The sequence below is a fragment of the Octodon degus genome, unplaced genomic scaffold, assembly GCF_000260255.1.
Source record: "Octodon degus isolate 3935 unplaced genomic scaffold, OctDeg1.0 scaffold00092, whole genome shotgun sequence".
NCBI lineage: Eukaryota > Metazoa > Chordata > Mammalia > Rodentia > Octodontidae > Octodon > Octodon degus.
The window spans coordinates 4,840,728-4,861,196 of record NW_004524668.1 but is presented as its reverse complement, the minus strand read 5'-3'; the positions used below and the strand labels follow the sequence as shown (position 1 = coordinate 4,861,196).

General features: G+C 37.6%; 1 protein-coding gene and 1 pseudogene across 5 annotated transcripts in view; one reads left to right on the top strand and one right to left on the bottom strand.

The window, feature by feature from the left end:
- Eif4g3 (eukaryotic translation initiation factor 4 gamma 3) overlaps positions 1-20,469 on the bottom strand; it is a 400,120-nt gene that overhangs the window by 75,253 nt on the left and 304,398 nt on the right. For all 5 annotated transcript variants that reach the window (XM_004637641.2, XM_023722577.1, XM_023722578.1 and 2 more), the window contains 3 exons: positions 18,543-18,676; positions 14,404-14,523; positions 6,872-7,042 (listed from right to left, as the gene is read on the bottom strand). In XM_004637641.2, the coding sequence (XP_004637698.1) occupies positions 6,872-7,042; positions 14,404-14,523; positions 18,543-18,676 (425 nt within the window). The remainder of the gene's footprint in view (positions 1-6,871; positions 7,043-14,403; positions 14,524-18,542; positions 18,677-20,469) is intronic.
- On the top strand, positions 2,898-4,047 carry LOC101589828 (annotated as a pseudogene).

Sequence of the window (20,469 nt, the reverse complement as noted above, 5' to 3'; positions counted from 1 at the left end):
AGACTCACACCACTTTATTTAAACTGAAGGGTACATCAGTTACTACATAAACAGTAATAATGGCCAACAACAGATACAAAGCGCAACTGGAACAGAAAGAAGAATCTAGAAACAGATTCACAGAGAAATGATGACTTGGTTTTCAACAAACACTGCAATATTCAATGGATAAAGGCCAGTCTTTTAAACAAAGTGTGCTTGAAGAACTAGAATTCATTTTTTTAAAAGGGAACTTTAATCCATATCTTGCACCTTTTATAAAACTCCAGAGTTGGGGAGCTGAGTAGTAAAGTGCTTCACTAGCATGTGCAAGACCCCGTGTTTCAGCTTTAGCACCACAACACACACACACACACACACACACACACACACACACACCCCTCAATTTAAAGTGGCTCACAGAACTAAACATAAATTTGTTTCAAAATGTCAAGTTTTAGAAAAAATCAGGCATTCTGTTATTAGGCAAAGATTTCTTAGATATCAGAGCAAAAGCACAATCCATTAGTAAAAGCATTGATAAACTGAATATAATCAAAGTGAAAAGCTTGTATTCTATAAAAGATACTGTTAAAAGAATGAAAAGACAAAGCATAAATGGAAGGTAACTTTTGCCAAATACACATTTCACAAAGGACTCATATTGAGGATACATAAAGACTTCTAAAAACTCAACAAGAAGAAAATGTTATCACTCAATACAAAGTGAAAATGACAGAAATATTAACAAAAAAGATCTAGGAATTACAAAGAAGTACATGAAAAGATGTTCAACATCATTTTACTTAGGAAATACAAATTAAAGCTACAATGAGACACCACCACATATTAATAACTAAAATTTAGAAGAAAAAAAAACCCACACCTATAATATTCAAATGACGGAACTAAACAAAAAAGGGGATGCAGATGAATGTCCATTTTGTATCTGTGTATTCAAAATGGTTAGTATATAGTTACATTCTCTTAATGAACAGAGGGATTTGCTGTAATAGTGTTTGTAAATAGGATATCATTGTCTGCATCTTGTACAGCAAATAATCACTAGGAAGAGGGTATGCAATGTGTTAATTATTGGAACTGTCCTACCAATTTGATTTGAAACTGTCTCATTGTTATTTGTTTCTCAATAAAATTATGGAAAAAAAAACAACCAAAAAACAAAACAACAACAACAACAACAAAAAACAAACCCACAAATGGTGAGGAAAATGAGGAATAACTGAAACTCCCATGTACTACTAGTGGAAATGCAAAATGGCACAATATTTTCCACTATGGAAAACATTTAACTTTATTTGTACTTTCCAGTATGGTCCAACATATACAAAAAGACCCATCAATACTGTGGCTAAGGAAGAAAATTTATGTTGATACAAATCCTGTATGTCAAAGTTTACAGCAATTTATAGCTACCAAATCACTGCAAATGTTTATTCTATGAATAGAGGAAAAGCTAATATTACTTAGCAAAACACAAATAAAAACTGAGCTTATCACAGCTACAACAATGAGTAAATCTAAAATGCTTATGATTAAAAGGATTCAATTTACATAATTTTTTGGAAAAAACTGTACAGAGACATAACAGGTAAGTAATCACTAGAGGGGAGCATGAGGGAAAAGAGTACATTCCAAGTAATATAAAGTGATGATGTTTTGGGGTTTAGTAGAAATGTTAGAATGTTTCTTTTTTTGGAAATGTTATATATATATTGACTGTAGCGATAGTTATATGACTATATGTGGTTATTAACAATTATAGAAATGTGCAAAAAAGGAACTTTTACTATATGTCTCAGTTTTAAAAATAAATCTGTGAAGAAAGCATGACAATATCTAACTAAACAAGCCCAAGGGCCGGCCAGACAGCTCAGTGGATTAAAGTACCTGCTTAGACACATGCAGAGGCCTAGTTTCAATCCCAGGCCTGCCGAGCCGGCCGGCCCCAGGATGCTGTGAGACTGACTGAGACTGGGTGTGGTGGCACGCACCAGTAATCCCAGCGCTTGGGAGGCTGATCAGGAGGATCACTACAAGTCTGATCTGTGTAGTGAGGCCCTGTAGACCCTGTACTAAATATATATTTTTTTAAAAAAATCTAAACAAGCTTGTAAGATGCTTTGCTTCAAAAAATTACCTAAATACAAGGATATTTAGAATACGCATAAGTGTTAACAATTTTTTTCTATTGAGATAATAAATCAATTACAAAATTATATTGTTGAAATTTTATTTTTCTTTTTTAGCAATGAGCCAGTACTACTTTTTTTTTTAATTTTTTTTATTTATTTGAGAGAGAGAGAGAGAGGGAGAGAGAGAAAGAGAGAGAGAGAGAGAGAGAGAGAGAGAGGTGTGTGTGTGTGTGTGGCCAGCTCAGCCCACCAGGGGGTGGGGCTGGCTGGCATGTGGTGCTGGGGGATTGAACTGCCGTCCCTGATGCTTTGCCAAGCTTGTTCTAAGTAGGTGCTTTAGACCACTGAGCCATCTCTCCAGCCCGAGCCAGTACTACTTTAAGAAAGAAATAGAAAGTGCACTAGGGATTGGAGGGAAAAGATGTTGTACCTCTTTTAACAGCTTATGTTAGCTGAGGTTCTATAGTTCAGGTTAAAAATGTTAAATTCTCCTTTATATGAAAATCTTCAACTAACCCTACTCATTAAATAATCTATTAGGTACAAATGAAACATACGGTAGAATTAATGCCCCCCATATGATTAAAATCTGGCAGAAAATATATTTTCAAGATATTTAGAAAACCAAAAAAGTACTAGCTTTGAGCAGGGACCAAGAGAGCAGTTTACATATGCTACTAGAGGTCACAGGCACTAAGCCAATCAGGAAATTGAGTTAGAAAATTCTGGTTAATTGAAAAGAAAAAAAAGATATTTCAGGGGATGATGGGGGGCGCTGGGGAAGACTCTTGAGCGCTCTTTAGAGCTGGGGTTCGGGTGGCGCTGGAGGCCTGGCCCGCATTGCAGATCGCTGTGGATAATGGTTTCGGGGGCATGCACAGCCAGGAGAAGGCCGAGTGGCTGGGGAGTGCCGTAGAGGATTACTTCATCCACAATGCTGACTTGGAGCTAGATGAGGTAGAAGACTTCCTTGGGGAGTTGATGACCAATGAATTTGATACCGTTGTGGAGGATGGGAGTCTGCCCCATGTGAGCCAGCAGCTACAGACCATGTTCCACCACTTCCAGAGGGGTGATGGGGCTGCTTTGAAGGAGATGGCCTCCTACATCACCCAAAGAAAGTATAAAGTCACAGCCACTGCACTTAAGACAGCCAGAGAAACTGATGAGGATGAAGACGGTGCAGACAGTGTGGAAGAGATGGAGGTCACGACTACGAATGAAGCAGCCGCTATACAGCCTGAAACTTCTGGTTCAAACTCTCAGACTATTAAGGAAGAGGATATAGTAGAAGATGGCTGGACCATTGTCCGGAGAAAGAAATGAGTGGGGCCAGAAATGTTTTGGGCCCTTGTTGACTGGCATTCTAAGACTTATTTTTAGGGCTTTTTTGGAGAGCTGTAGACATCTGGACTGGTTAACCTACCCCCATCTCCTCTCTTGTTCTACTGTTTAGCTCCCTCCAGGAGAGGAAAAGCCCTGCAGTCTTGGTTGTAGGGGTGACAAGATCTGCCCACCATGCCCTCTCAGGCTGTCAGTTGCTGCCATAGGTTTCCCAGTACAGTTCCTGTTGGGTAGTCAGTGTGAAGAGGAGGGGACAAGTGAGTATGGTGTGGCTGGAGGAGCTAGACTGCTACAGAGTGGATAGGTGGATTTGTGGAAAGGACCAGTACTTGGGCACTACGGGCTGGCCGGTTCAGGACCGATGAAATAGCATTAAGGCAGAAGAGAGTATTTTTAAGATGTGAACAAAAGTAGCTGTTCCTGCTCTGCTAGACACATGCAGGAAGGAATTCCTATCTCTGCCCAGGTGAGGTCGGGAGAGTAGAGCTATTTTTGGTTTCTTCCAACCTCTTTCCTCATTCTTTCCCCCATCTTATTTAAGTCCAGGGATGAAGCTTAACATCTTAATAAATAACACCTTCTTGTTTAACCTATAAAAAAAAAAAAGATATTTCAGGAAACAGAAAACATTTTAGTTGAGACTGTTATTAAAAAATTCTTATTTGGGGAATAAGAACCATTAGAAGAACAGTATTTACTAGCTGAGGAACAAAATGACTTAAATGCTATGTTTAAAAGTTAGAAATGAAAAAGTAAAGTTAGTGCTTCAGGTAGGTGAGGCATGCAGCCAAGATGGGAATCTTGCAGCAAAAGAAAGAAGGGAGATAAAACAGGGAACCCAGGAGAGGGACTACCAACCAGGGCAGTGGTGGAGTTTAGACATATCCTGAGGTGATAAGTTTCAAGGAATGCTTCCAAGAGATGGCATTTTATGGTATAGAAAGAGCAAGAACATGGAAAGACGTTCATAGTGTTGTTTTAATATAATGGTTGCAATAAAATCAGAGTATGAAAGTTTTCTGGTAGTACAGGCAAAAATATATCTACTGTTTTGCCAAAGCAGAAAGAGAATAACGGACAATAGAAAACATGAGGTATATGTATGCGGAGAAGAATAAAAACACCAAAAAAGAAAAGAGAAATGGAGTAAGACGTTCTCTATTTAGAAGAATAATGGTCAAGGAAAAGTGTTTGTATTAGCTCCTTAAAAGGTTAAAGTCTCTTTTGGATTTGCTGTATCTATCTATGAAATAAAACTTAATTAATGATGTCTTGCGTGAATCTAATATTCTATATAATCTCTATATTCTTGTGATAAGAATCAATGAGAACTCTATAACAGAAGAATAAAGAGATGCAAATTACAAGTTCACAAAACTGGACTACTCAGTAACCATGGCACAAGAAATGGACTATTAAGTAACAGGTAACTTATTTCTTGATACTTTTTTAATATGGAAAAAGGGAAACACAAATTTTTTATTTATGGGTATAAATTATCTAATAAAATAAGGTATTATAGTGGGGCATGGTGGTGTATGCTTGCAACTGCAGTTCTCTGGGAAGCTGAAACAAGAGGATGTAGAGTGTGAACGAACCCAGGCAATTTAAGAGACCTTGTCTCAGTAAAATAATACAAGTGGCTTTACATACTAAAACAAAACATTTCAATACTGAAGATCTTCTAGAAATTTTACACTATGTAAGACATTTAGGGCCCCAGTTGTTAAACATTTTTCAGGGAGACTGGAGAAAAAGATATGAAACGCAATTAAAGGTTGAGATGTGTTGAGATGAGATGGACAGAGATTAGGGAGTTGATTTCAGTCAGTGTAGGAAGGTATCTTTAGTAACCTAAACTTATAGTGTCTGAGCAATCATTGGAAAAATGAACAACAGCAAATGGCCAATTAAAGTCTGACAGCATGGCTTTGTGATGGATTAGATTATTTTCATTTTCACTTTTTAAGAACAATGTTGTTGGTGAATTTAGTAATTTGATTAATATTTGCTGAATATCTACTATGTATGAAGTTTTGTGTTGCTGCTGAATCAAAGAGATGTCTAAGGAACAGCCATATAACCGGGATCTAGGAAATATGCCAAATGCTTTGTAGTCATTTAATTGTCACACTGGTCCTATGAGATGGTTACTATTTGTATCATCATTTTGTAGTTTAGGTTAAGAACCTGCTTAACATAGCAAGGCCCTTTTCTTCTGGGCTGAATTTTTTAGCTATTAAACTAAACTGCTCAGAATGAGAAAATTAAATAAGCAATCAGAAACCAAAGCTAGGATATCATCTATGATGCCTGGAGTCTAGTACAGTTGTGTATATTCCACTTTGGCCATCTAGAAATAAAACATCTGAAGGAGACAGTACAGATGACCCAGGTATTAAAACTGGGTTTGCTGTAGAATATGTATATAGTACAGAAAACTGAGTAAGTGATTCACATAATCTGATATACAAAATATGGATTTAAAAATAATTCATTCAATTTATTCCACAGAGTTCTGAGAATCGGACACATACAAAAAAATGCAAAAAATTCAGTTTCATTCCAAAAGACTCCCAAACAATATGGGTCTCTAAATGACAGTTTACAGAAATGAAGGCCTGCAGCCTATAAGTCCATCAACCGATAAATAGATAAAGAAAATGAGATTTTTACACACAGTGGAGTATTACTCTATCACAAAGATAAACCTGAGTCATTTATAGGAAGATGGATATACCGTAAGACCATAATATTAAGTTTATAAATCAGACATATGACCTTAAATATTGCCTAGTTTCCTGTGAGAAGTCAAATTACAAATATCGAGCCAAGTAAAAGATAGATAATAGGATGTTGGAAGACAGATCTTTCTCAGCTGTGAAGGGGATTGAGAGAAGGATGGAGGCAAGGACAGGAGGCAAGAAGGAATTAACATGTGTTTGGTACATGTATCAATTTCACATAAGAAATGTAAACATTATATACTGCACACACACACACTAATAATTTTTTTTTTTTTAAAGGAAGGAATATGAAAGCAATGTTCTATAAATCAGCACAGGAAGGAAGCTTTATATTTGAGAATATAAAAATAATTTTTTAAAATAGCAAATACTCATTTTAGTCTTAATGACAGAAGTCCATCATGTATGAGCCCACTAGACATGGTAACTGCTTACGAAAAGCACACAACAATTTCAAGAGAAAGGATGGGGTTTTTTAGCATCCACAATGACTTTTAGAATAGTGCTTTTAATATAAAAAAATACACAGTCTCACTAAAATGGTTGGTATTTCTCCATATGTTAATAAGGCAAGACAAGCTAAAACAAATTAAAATGGTACCATTATAATTCCACAACAATGTTTGGATATGCTCCTATTCTTACCTGGGTTTTAATATTTTCGGGATCCTCAGTTTGGCTATCTCGTTTTTGGCTGGGCTTCCAGGCATTCTCTGCCTTTTTTAAGTGCACATCTTCTTTTACAGAAACTGTGATGATCTTTCTGGGTTCCCTTCTCTGGCCAGGCTGAGACCTCCGTGGTCCAACATTCAACAGCTAGGAAAAGAACATTAGATCTAGTCAAGAGTACTGAACATGTTGAACTGTGTGCCCTGTGGTGGTAAAGTCAAGCCTGATGTTCACACCAAAATGCAAAGACTGAGCAGTAGACACGCAAGTCAGATGTGTTTTGTTTTGTTTTTTCTTTTGGAGGGAAGAAAAATAACTTCAAAACATCATCAATACAATGTTCTCTATCTCGACAGCTTTTGATCGTAAGGTACTAATGGGACAAAATGATGAAAAATCATGTTTAATAAAGCTGTTGTACTTATAAGAAAGACTATTCCTAACTAAACCTCTATATTCTACGACATGCGTAATTTTGCACTGTCCATTTTTAAAATCAGAAAAACTTACAGGTAGTGGTCGTCAGTAACAAATCTCTAAAAGCTGTTCTCTAAAGGGCAAAACACAAACACGACTCTGTCACTAAAATTTTCCATAGCACAGAGACATACCCTACTTTCAGCTCATACTTGATACTTCTTAATTTTAGGGCCATAAATACTAATGTTTCTTACATTATAAATAACAAAATAAATGACTCCCTGAGATTTATCTTTCTTTCTAAACTCCCTGTCTAATCTTGCTAGACTTCCACTACACTGCTGTTAATACTAATCTATGTTAGCATGTCTCAATGATCAAATTAACTACTGTTACTGTGAGATAACAAAGTAAAAATACATTTTGCGTGACAAACTACAGTAGTTGCTATTTTAACTACCTAAAAATCATTTTTCAATATTGAGCATTGGGTTGATAGCGATCCCTACAACTTTCCAGATCTGTTGCATGTTGACAACTTTATTTTTTCTGTCACATTGTTCTCTTTTTTTTGTCACATTGTTCTTTAAATGCCATACAAATACTGCCATTATATCAAGAGGAAACAAAACTCTTTACAAGACAGACCAGAATCACATCTCACCTAATAGCCCAATACTACCTTTTAGAATTCATACAAAGCTTCAGAAGGAAAAATATAGACTTAAATGTCATGCTTTCATAGAAGATGCTACTAAGAAAACAGGCTTGAAGTACCTAAGCTGATACATTTAAAGTCTTCACCCATCAATCATTCTCAAAATTAGTCATTTACATAAAACCATCTGCAATTAGAAATGGTAATGTCAAGAATGCATCAGGTCTAACAGTTTGAATTTCTGGGAAATTCATATTAGTCCTGTCAAATGTATCCAGTCAAGGATGTAATACTGGTGATGTGATCCCAGACTTTTTGGTAAAATGAAACTGGAAAAAAAAACCCGAACCAGGTTATATATACACAGAAAAATCAGACACAGTATGACTGAAAGACACTAAAGACTGGAAAACTGCTAACAAGGAAGAGTAGCTAACCCAGGCAGGATTACTATAAAAATATTTATAACTGGATCTTTGATATGGCAGCTCAGACCAAATAATTCTGTTGAGAAAATGCAGCAATCCAAGTAACATCTAGATTTATAATCTAGGTTAGTTGACTGCTCTCTTGAAGGAGTGAATTTATTTTTCAATGCTTGTATACAGCAGGTCATCAATTATAAGACGTTTAATCCACATACTTGCAAATAAAATCTATCGAAAATGAATGCATCTAAAAAAAAAAATTAATGCATCTAAGGGCCGGCCAAATAGTTTAGTGGATTAATGCACCTGTTTAGGCAGATGCAGTGACCAGCTGGGATTCGATCCCCAGGGTGCAGTGCCAGCCCTGCCCATGGGGTGCACTGAGAGGGAAACTGAGACTGGGTGTGGTGGCGTGCACTTGTAATCCCAGCTCTTGGGAGGCTGAACACAGGCAGATCACTATGAGTCCAATTTACATAGTGAGACCCTGTCCTCCCACCCCCCCCAAAAAAATCTAAATGTAATGAAAATAAATTATGTCCAAGCCATGTAGCTATTATAATACTCATATCTGGAAATACAGTCATAAAATGTCTACTTCTAAAATCTGCAAACAACAAGTATGTCTTGCAGGTATCTTCTCACCAGATCCCACTCAAGTATGTGTACTATCAAATGAGCACCACAGAGAACTGAGAAAACATAACAAATGCTTAATAGCTAAGTTCTACAAAAAAAATGTTTGAAAAGCTAACTTATAGACAGACTGTTAGTCTAAGATAAAAACAGCTGAAATTATAACCCACATAGAAATTCCTGGGAGAAATTTTAAAATTTTACTTGTATTACTGGGTACATATAAGTTAAATCCTATTCTCTAATATTTATCTAAGTATTTTGAGCTCTTAGTAGATTTGCTAAGCTTTTAAATGGTTAAAATGCTTAAGAAGTTAATTTCTGTATCATCATATTTATACTGCAGGAATGAAGTCACCGTCTGGAATATCAACACCCGGAAGGACTGTGGTACGAGGAGAAAAGAGGCAAATTAGCAGATGTGAGAAGTGGACACTTGGGAACAGAAGAGCATTTCAGTATCATCAGAGAACAGATGAGCAGGTAGGAAACAACATGATGCTGAAGGCGTCTGTGGAAGCTGCTATGGCAGTTTAGAAAGACACTGCTCTTTTGTGAAGAGAGAAGACTTCATGATTGTTCGTACAGAAGAGTAATAATGCTTTTGAGAATTCTGACAATAATGTAGACAAAGTCAAAACTGGGATTTGGAGGAAAGTCTGTGGCAGTATTTCTCTTAAGAAAGATGAGAACAAAACAAAACACCCAGACAAAAAAAGGAATGATCAACCAAGCTAACCTCTGCGATGCTTACGAGAGTTACAGCCAGCACACTGTCATTCACAGGTCTGCAATACCTCTTTCTCGCATGGATAGATAACTTTTCTCTGAGTAATGGAGCTCAAACCCAGGAGGACTCTACCACTAAGCTACATACCCAGCCCTTAAGGGAGAAAAAAAAAAAAAAATCCAAAACAGGGACTCACTAAATTAATCAGGTGGTACTGAAACTTGCAACCTTCCTGCCTCAGTGCTGGGATTAAAGCATGTTTCACCAAGTCTTGCAATAATATTTAAAATTAAACACACACCACATACAAACGTGAACTCAAAACCAAAAATCCAACAAAAATGCAAGGTATCACCACCAATTGCAAAACAGTGAAAGGAACATTTAAAATTAAACATGAGGGCTAGCCAAATAGCTCAGCGGATTAAAGTGCCTGCAAGCAGGCTCAGGGGCCGGGGTTTGATACCCAGGCCTGCGGTGCCGGCCCCGCTCTCGGGGTGCGCTGAGATTGCAATTGAGACTGGGCGTGGTGTGTACATGCCTGTAATCCCAGCTCTTGGGAGGCTGACTACACTACAAGTCCAATCTAGTAGCGAGACCCTGAACACCCCGTAGACCTTTTCCTAAAATAAAAAATTAAAAAAAAAATTATATGTAATATGTTGATTTTAACATTTCATGTCTTTTTTAGTGTGAAAACTTTAATATAAACCATGAAATTTATAGCATTTTCCAAAAGTAGCACTGTGACTTATTACTAAACAAAAAAAAACAACAAAAACTGTAGGACAATGTGATATGGGACATAAAAATAAATGAAGCCTAGTCTCCTTGCTGAAGGACAAGTAATCTGGATTGTCGGTGAGAGGAGAAAGTGTAAGTATATTATACTTAGAGACTATATATAGCAGAATTAATGTAAAGTGTGAATCTTTGGATTGACTAATTAACCACAGGTTTTTTTCAGGCAAGGCTAAATTTAAATTCTTTTCTTACTTCTTTCAATTTTCTAAATATATTAAGTAAAAAATTATACCCATTTCTGTCTTGGAATCTAATATGCATCATTTCCATCTCATTCACAAACTGAACTTGCAAATTTGTCTGTTTACCTGGGTGAGAAAACAACAAATGTTGGAGATTAAAGCCAGGGCCCCATGCATGCTTGGCAAAGACTCTACACTGAGCGACATCCTCAGCACTTTTTACTTTTAAACAGGGTCTCACTAGGTTGCCCAGGGTGGCTTCACAATGGAGCTCTTCTTGTGAAGCCAGCTGGGATTACAGGCATGTGCTACCATTCTCAGCCACCCTTGCAACTTGCAAAGGAGACAGATAATAGTTAAAGAGAGAAAGACAGAGACTATGAACTCAGGAACTTCTCTGCTCTTAGGATTTTTGTAACAGATCAGCTAATTTCAAAGTTTGTTACACTGAATATGGATATAAACTGGGTACCCAAAGCACACACCTGGAATCTCCACTACACAGCAGACTGAGGAGGCAGGAAGAACCCAAGTTTAAGGCCAGCCTGGATACCTAGTGAGACCTTGTCTTAAAAGAAAAATAAAAAGGACTGGGACTATAGCTCAGTGGTAGAGTGCCCCTGAGTTTAATCCCTAATGCCACTCCCCAACATATACAGAGAATGGTAAATTTCTATTTCTAGATCCATAGCTCTTCTTAAACATTTTTTGCAGCACTTTCTGAGGTATTTGCAAACAGACTAAAATATCATTATAACTGTCAATTAAAGTTATTAGAAATCTAGAGATGACAGAGCTTCCAACAGATACACTTTATTATCCTTACCTGCACATACCTTTAAAAAATTGGCATATATTAAATATATTTTGAAAAGTCAATGGCATAAAATTTTTCACTACGAGTCATGGCTACGTAAACCTTATTATGGAATCTAGTAGATTTTCATATAAGTGGGTAGTAATTAATTTTAAGACAAGCTGCACAGCTAGCAAAAATAATTAGAGGGGGCTGGCCAAAGAGCTCAGCAGATTAAGGTGCCTACAAGCAGGCACAGGGACCAGGGGTTCAATCCATGGGCCTGCTGTGCTGGCCCCAACCCTGGGGCATGATGAAACAGCAATTGAGACTGGGTGTGGTGGCACATGCCTGTAATCCCAGCTCTTGGGAGGCTGTAAACAGGCAGATCACTATGAGTTTGATCTAGTAGTGAGTGAGACACTGAACATTCTGTAGACCCTTCCCTGAAATACAAAAAAAAAAAAAAAAAAAAAAGAGGTATAGAACTACAAACTACGAAGAGTTAGTATTATGGCTTGTATCTAGACATTCTCCTGAAAGCCTCCTGTGCTCATAGGTGGGGCTTTTGGGAGGTGACTGTGCCTTGGGTGTGTGATACTGGATTACTCTGTTTGGTTTAGCAGAGGTCTGGGTGTGGATAATGGATTTACTGAAGACAGAAGACCTATCCTAGGTGTGGATGGCACCAATCAATAAGGTTGTAGCCTGCACAGAATAAAAACAGACAGTGGAAAAAAGACTGCTGCTTTCTGCCTGCAGTGCCATAACTTTGGACCCTGATGACTATGGACTGAAACTTCTACAAAACTGTGAGCTGAAATGAACTGTCCCAGCAATGAAAAAGTGAGATAGCTGGAGTAAGGCTTTTTCTAAATGGTATCTATTTCATTCCTTTTTACTATATATATATATATATATACATATATATATATATATATCCATCTGAATTTACATCAATACACTAAGGTACAAATTGGGCCAATTAAGTGGAAAATGTCTGTTAGCTACTGGGAAAGCTGGTAGCATAACTACTTGCTTAAGGACTACACTACCAACATTACCCTGATAGTTTACAATTTACTTAACTACTAGTTTTTGACATGATAAAGCTTCACAAACAAATAATTACAGCTAATATTTTGTAGACACTACATACATAATATCTTATTTCCAGTCATATGATTTTGAGTATATCACAATTTACCTGAGGTATATAGGCCTTTACATGAATGTTCAAACATGTTTAATTTTACTTTCAAAATTCATGTTCTATTTTCAGTATTTTAAAAGAGCTGATTCTCAACTTAAAACAATGCATTTTGCTATGACTAACAGAAAAACAATGACTAGAGTAAGCTGGTACAAAAAGTGACAATATACACTAGAACAGTAGATATGGCAATTCATGTCTTCTGTGACTGACAGATTAATAAAATTTAAAAATGTAATAATAATAATCACAAATGTTATTATTCAGAAAACAATCAAAATGGCATCAACATTACTTCAAATGCTGGCAAAACAAAATTACTAACCAAACCAAAATAAAAGGTAATACAAATATATATTTAACCCATTAGAAAGGAAAATAATGATAGAAAAAAGTACAAATGACTTCTAGAAAGCCGAGTTCTAAGACTTCTGGGTAAGACAACTGACTCTTTAGAAAAATTTTCACATTTAGAAAAAATAAAGGTTAAATTTAAAACAATGTGTGAGCAATTATATCATATACACATGGAGGTTTAAAAATGACGTTCAAAAAACAGCATGTTTCCAATTAAGATTTCTTTTTGGTTTTACAAAACCTCTGACATGTTGAAGGGATTCAAATGCCTTTTATCAGTGTTCACAGGCAAATAATTTAAATACTTACAAAAGGACATTTGTTTTCAGATGGTATAGTCTTATTTTAAAGCAGGTTTCAAAATTTGCCATTTTAGAAACAAAAAAGTGATTGGGAAGTGGAGTCACCTTATATCTGAAAATATTTTCACAAATACAAAATACTCTTAACAGGGCGACCTGCAAATAAACACAAACCCCATGTTCCTGCAGATTTGAGAGAAAATGCTCCCTGTGCCATTCTAATTCAGGAGAAAAGCTGCATGCACATCACTGGCAACTTTCCTTTCTGCAAGTCTAAAATCCAGGGAGCAGAGCCTGCCGAATCCCGCACAGTGCAGCTTCCCAGCACAACTCCATTGCTGACGCCACTTCCACCACCGAAGAGCCTGCCACTGGGTACGTAAGGGCAATTTGCAGTTTATCAACCCTACTCTTTTATGGATGTCACGTGTTTACATTTTAACTTACGACCTATGGTAAAAGAGCAAAACAACATCACAGACTACTGTTTGAAAGAAAGGATTCAGTGCATCCCTACAGGCAGGCTCTTTAGGGGTGGACGCGACATTGCCAGTGGAGTGCAACTTGGGGCTTTGCTTTGTTGCAGAGTTGGCAATCCATGCCTGCTCTGCATTCTGCAAATCTGTAGAAACAAAGACAAAATTGTTGACTGTTAGCTGAATGTCATGAGAGCTCTCTAGTAGAGCAGGCCACCTCAAAACAAAACAGGAATTTTACAAAGGTTGGCTCTACTTTTAAATCTATATGCAGATTATTCTAAATGAAGAAATATGAAAGCAAATCAGGAACAAACTAATCTAGACCAGCTCGTTTCAAATAAAGAGGATTTATATGTATTCTTTATTTACTTTAATATGGAAGGGATAGCTTTTGTCTCCTACTTCTCAATTACAGTGATCACTGAATAAAGATTATCTGACAAGATGCTCTGGCTACTATGATACTTCTGTAACTAATGCAACTGTAGGGAACGTGCACTTACAGGTACACCTCTTCCACCAGGTGTTTGCCTTCCAAAATCTGCAAAGGCTGGAGTAAAGTCTGGTCCTCGAGGCAAAATCCTAGGATCCAGTGTTCGCACTGGCAATTTGGGCTGGTTGATCTGCATGAAAAAGCAAAAGAAAACTTAAAACACACATGTTCCTGAGCATTCAGCACCAGGATATTACCAAAGACTGAAAAGTCAGTGGCAATGGTGAGTACTGGGCTCGGGACCAATACAAGTCCAACCTGATTACATGAAAGTTTCTCCTAGACCAGCCTCAGAACTTATAGAACAATGGTGTTTTGGTGCCCTGGAAAGCGACATGCAATCAGCAGATTGGCCCACTAGCTACTTAAGACAAGTAGAATGGCACAAGACAGCAAACAATTTCGAGATCTTTGGAACTAGGATCAAATTATGGTATTTTATTTTATTTTTTTATGTACTTGGTATACGGTCTTACTAAGCAGCTCAGACTAGTAGTGAACCTCCTGTTTTCAGCCTCCCAGAGCTGAGATTACAGGCGTGCATCACCACACTCAGTATTGGTGGCCAGCTCAGCACGCCCAGGGTCTGCCCCCTCCACCAATCCCTGCACTTGCCTAAGCAGGTGCTTAGTCTGCTGAATTATCTTGCTGGCCCAAATTGTGGTATTTTAAAAGAGGATATTCATAAAGACGTTGGAAAATCTGCCAACAGAAATCCTGTGATCATTTTTGTTTTAATGCTGTCAACTTATGGTAAGAAAGCACATATTGAGCAAACAATAAGTTCAAAGGAGACACTGTTTCATGAAATTTAACTTTGCTTTGTTAATCTGAGATATCTGACTTAAATGAAGTTTAGAAAGTAACAGCAAAGCTAAGATGCTGAATGAAAAATCAACTAATGAATGGCCAGAGTCAGAAATCAAAAAGTAACTAGAGAATTAGGAATATTTCCTAAGCAGACTATCTATTCAGTGGTTGTAACACTTGCACTCTGAAGTACTAAGATAGGCTCAAAGCAATACCACCAGTCAATCATTTAACAAACAAACAAACAAATAAATAAATACCTAATAAGCACCTCAAATAAGACTTAGATATAACAAGAGAAATATGAAGGCCTGTTGTAATGGGAAAGTAATGTAACACAAATAAGATTATTATGTGTTGCCGAAGCGAGCACAACAAATAAGATTAGCATAAGCACCTGCAGGATATCTTCATAAGAGGTAGAGTCATTGTTTAAAGCAACTTAAATATATATATTGATGCATGCATTCATCTGTTTGTTTGGGTTTTTTTTGCCCTGCTGGGTAGTTCAAGCTGGTTGTAAACTCCCCACATAGCCCAGGCTGGCCTCAAACTCACGGCAACCCTGCTTCAGCCTCCTGAGTAATGAGATTACAGGTAGTCACCACCTTGCCTGGCTAACTTTAACATTTCAGTGAATGAAAATAGCTTATTTTAAAAAATACTTTAGGGGCTCAGCAGTTGCCTAGCATGCTTGAGGCTCTGGGTCTGAATTTTAGCACCAAAACAAAACAGAACAAACTTTAAGCCTAGTCACTAGCATTGGCTCATCTTTGATTTACATGAACTTACTGAAATAATTTACTCCTTTCAATTTAGTAAACAAACACTGTACTAATTTTTCTGTGCACTTCACTAAGACCACATGTCAGGGAAAGATGTTTATCTAGTTTTCCTTTGCCCCCAGATAAACACCAGATCTTTATCTGAAAAGTAAATGGAAGAAACTGACGGTGATAGACATGCCTGTGAACAGGTCATACTCCATACATATGTAGCCAGAACAGATCTGTGAGACACAGCCTGTACTGACCCTGATGTGATCCTCTTCTGAGGTGGCAGCTAACTCATGAATGACAGGACAAGATAGGCAAAGTGCAGTGGAGTCTTCACATCAGGCTCTAGAAAGTTTCTCACTTGCACCTTGGACCAGAGCTCAGCTAGCAAAACTCATGGTTCTAAGACCTTACAAGTGAGTAAAGGATTAAAAAGTCACAATTTATACTGATTTAAGGTATAATATAATAAAAAAATTCACTAAGAGTGCATACCCATACAGTCATATGGAAAGAAATTATCTGACAGTCAATGGAGCTCCCATAAAATATGAGATAAATGATTTTTTAAAAATCTGTCTATAGGGCTGGTGAGATGGCTCAGTGGTCTAAAGCACCCACTTAGAACAAGCTAAGCTAAGCAAAGCACAGGGACCGTGGTTCAATCCCCCAGCACCACATGCCAGCCAGCCCCGCCCCCTGGTGGGCTGAGCTGGCCACACACACTAAATAAATAAATAAATAATTAAAAAAAATCTGTCTATATGCTTTTCAAAGTGGTGATAATTCACTGTAGACACAAAAAGCAAGTTGACAAAAGTTTCTCGAGGTAATCAACTAGTGGGTACAGCTGCCCAAAAACAAGCTGCTTGAGGAACTCCTCTTCCAGCCCCCTTGATCTGGGAAGGGTTCCTTAACCATAACTGGCCCAAAATTCTTGTCCGAAGTTTAATGAGCTTTCTGCCATGGGTGTCACCAGTTCCTCCCATCAGTTCAGGATGGTTACATCAGATGATGGCAGATAGTTCCTTCCTGATGCTAGTCAGTGGAAAATTAAGTCTACATCAATCCTTTCATTTGGTTAGAGACAAGACCCAGCAGGTGGCCTCAAAGTTATTCATAGGAACTTCCTCAGACAATATAGCAGAATACACAAACAATAACTTAATACTGTAAAAACACAGATGTAAAGATCCATGTTACAGGGATCCATCATACAGCTTTACTTGCCTAGCCTAGACGAGGACACTACTGTTAGAAATATGGGGGAATGACGGATAGATGAGCACAAAACACATATGAATAATCACTTCACATTTCAAAGTTCAACAGTGTCTTGGCTTCTTTAAGCATATATGAGGGAGGTGTTAACAGTGAAAGACTAAGGACTCCTGCAAACTTTCCTTTGGAGACAGGGTCTCACTATGTAGCCCAGGCTGGTTCCAAACTTTGATGGATCCTCCTGCCTGAGCCTCCAGAGTGCTGAGATTACAGTTATGCACCACCACTACCAAATTTCTTGATTAAAGTAGCTACATGCTTTGTCCAAGACAAAAGATGTCTTTGCAAGGAAAAGTCTAATAATCAGCAAGAGACAAGGAAGCTCTACAAAATGCTGACATGAGGAAGATGCCCTCATCCTTTCCTGAACCTGTGAAGTGGCTGCAGCACTTCACAAAAGCAAATGCCACTAACCACCAGACACCCACTAGAGTCATGATATCTGTACCTTTGTTTACTTAGCTGTTGATGGTTCCTTGCCTATTTGCCAGCTCACATCTAAGATAATAACGAAATAACCTTGATTGTCTTTGTAGTCTACCGTGACCCCAAGTACAGCAGTGAAGGAACTTTGAAAGTCTCAGCCAGAGATGTTCAGCTGATTTTCTTTCCGTTCTGTGACCAACTCTCTGGACTCTGGGCAAGGAGAGGAGCACTGGAAGGTGGGTCAGAAGTGGCTCTGGCCATCACTGCAGCAGCAGCAGTGGGCTCTGAAGCAGTGGGCTGCCAGACAGTGCTCAGGCTCCACAGAGTCCCCCCGCACCCCATGGGTGGCCACGCCCAGGAGGCCCCCTTATCTAGTATTATATGCACGGATCTGGGAGTTTCAACCACTGGAAGTTAACTCTGAGGAAAAATTTGAGCTATATATTATTTAAATTATGTTGATTCCCACTTAAGTTTGACTTATCAAATACCTACCTAGCTCGGATCTTTCTTTGATGTTACTATAATCCCACATGGAAATTTTCCAACAATAGGGAAAGAACCCAACATCAATTAAACTGTATTTCCTCCAACAAACATTTGTTAGTGTATCACTAGTAGACAGCAATAACCTGACAAATTAAATTTGTAACAATCACCACTAATACGGATCCCAACACTAACTTGTAATAAACCAAAAACCTCTTAGTATTTAGGAAATCTGATCGCTAAGCATTGAATATTTTTATTCAAATGCCATGTGATTCTAAAAACTGCACATACTTTACCTATTTCACTGATAGTTAAAATCAGCTCCCACCCAAAAGACATAGCTTTCTCAGAGGGTGCGGCTTACCTTGTCAAGAACTACATCACTGATGGGAGGCAATCCCTCGGGCTTCTGGATACAGGCTGGCATAAACTGGAAGTCTAGCAGAAAATCCCTGTCATACTGTTTCTTGCCTTCAGTGTGAGCAGGCTTCCAGGATTCTAAAGAAAGATATGGGCAGGTCACTACATAAACTAAATTCCAATATGTACTTTATTTTCCTATGAACAACCACAACAAAAGGTACACTGAGCTACAGTCAGAAAATATTGTTCTTTCTTCCACCTTTCTGACTACCTCTGGAAAGAAATCTCAAGCAAACAGAAATTATTTCATACAAAAACTGGGTATTAATCAATCTTTGGCCAGTTAACTTCTAACAGTCCTCATTAAATCATCAAACCTTCAAATATCTCAGGAATAGTAACTTGACAAAACCCTTGGCTTCAGGGAAAACAAGGATGCTTTGCTGAAATGGAAATGTTACCTTTTTATTAATTTAATTATTTTGGTTTTTTGAGACAAGGTCTCCCTATGTAGCTCAGGCTGGGCTGAAATTGACAGTGATCCTCCTGCTTCAGCCTCCCAAATTCTGGTATTACAGGCGTGTGTGACCATGTCAGGCTGGAAATGTTATTTTAGACGGAAAGAAAAAGCCACAAAAATGGAAAACTTATTGAAGATACTGAAATAAGCTTTTTCCCCTTAAGCAGCTAGATGAAGGTTTTCAACTTTGGTGGAAATTTGGTTTGCTGAGTCAGCTAAATAGGGAGTACTGTTTAGAATTTTTTTTAATATCCTGACTGTAATTTTTAGTTTTATTTTTTGCTACAGCAGTTACCTTGCTACTAACACTACTGTACCAGCTACTGCTAAAATTGGAGAACTTATATATAAAATTTGTTGGATAATAAAAAGCCATGATTTTCTTTCTTTTAATTGACAGAAACTTACAATTTGACACTGTAGATCATTTCATGATAGCAGAATGGATCCTCCTCACATTAGTAGTTCCAAATATAGTGTGGGGTTATAGACCCACTAATGGCCTGTGAGAATTTGAAAATATTTCTAACCAAATGCTTACTACTATGTTGCATTTATTGAAAAATAACAGCTTTTCAGGGGCCTCAACTTTTTTTTTCTTTCTTTTTTTATTGGTATAGTCTCCCTATGCAGCTCAGACTCATAATGAGCCTCCTGTCTCAGCTTGCAGAGCACTGGGATTACAGTCATGTGCCACCATGCCTGGTTTCGGGGCTGGGATGGCATGAGGTACTGTGGATTGAACTCAGGACCCTGTGCTTGCCAGACAGGCGTTTAGACTGCCAATCTAGCTCCACAGACGAGGGGCCTCAACTTTTAAATGCCTTTTTCCAGCAACTGGTATTAGTTATCATATAGGAAAAGCCAAAATACACTGTTTATCAAGGTGGTACTAACATACATGTAAGTCAATGGTTTTCAAACATTTCAGATTGTAAATGCATAATTAAATATGTAATGGCGTCATAACTCAGGACAAACATAAACACATATAAAACTGAAATAAGTTTCTTAAAGCAATACCTACTGTTACCATAGGATATGGACCAAAATCTTTTATTATAGCCTCATTTAATAAAAAAAATTGGTTTTTGACTGTTAAAATGTATTAAAACTACTAGTTTGAAAAGCTGGCATTCAAACCCTACCTCTTGCAACAATTACTTTAGATTTGGCAGAAGAAAAACTCTTTACTTATACCAACCTTTAATCAAAGAAATACATGTGCCCATACCAAATCTAACCACAAACCATGGCTAATCGTGTACTGGGATAGACATTTTTGTTTTCTTTTTACAGTGTTGGGGATTAAATTCATGCACGCCAGGCAAGTGTTCTGCCAGTAATATCCTAGCACAGGCCAGAGGTTTAATACATTTGATGATGTCTTTTTTTTTTTTTTTTTTTT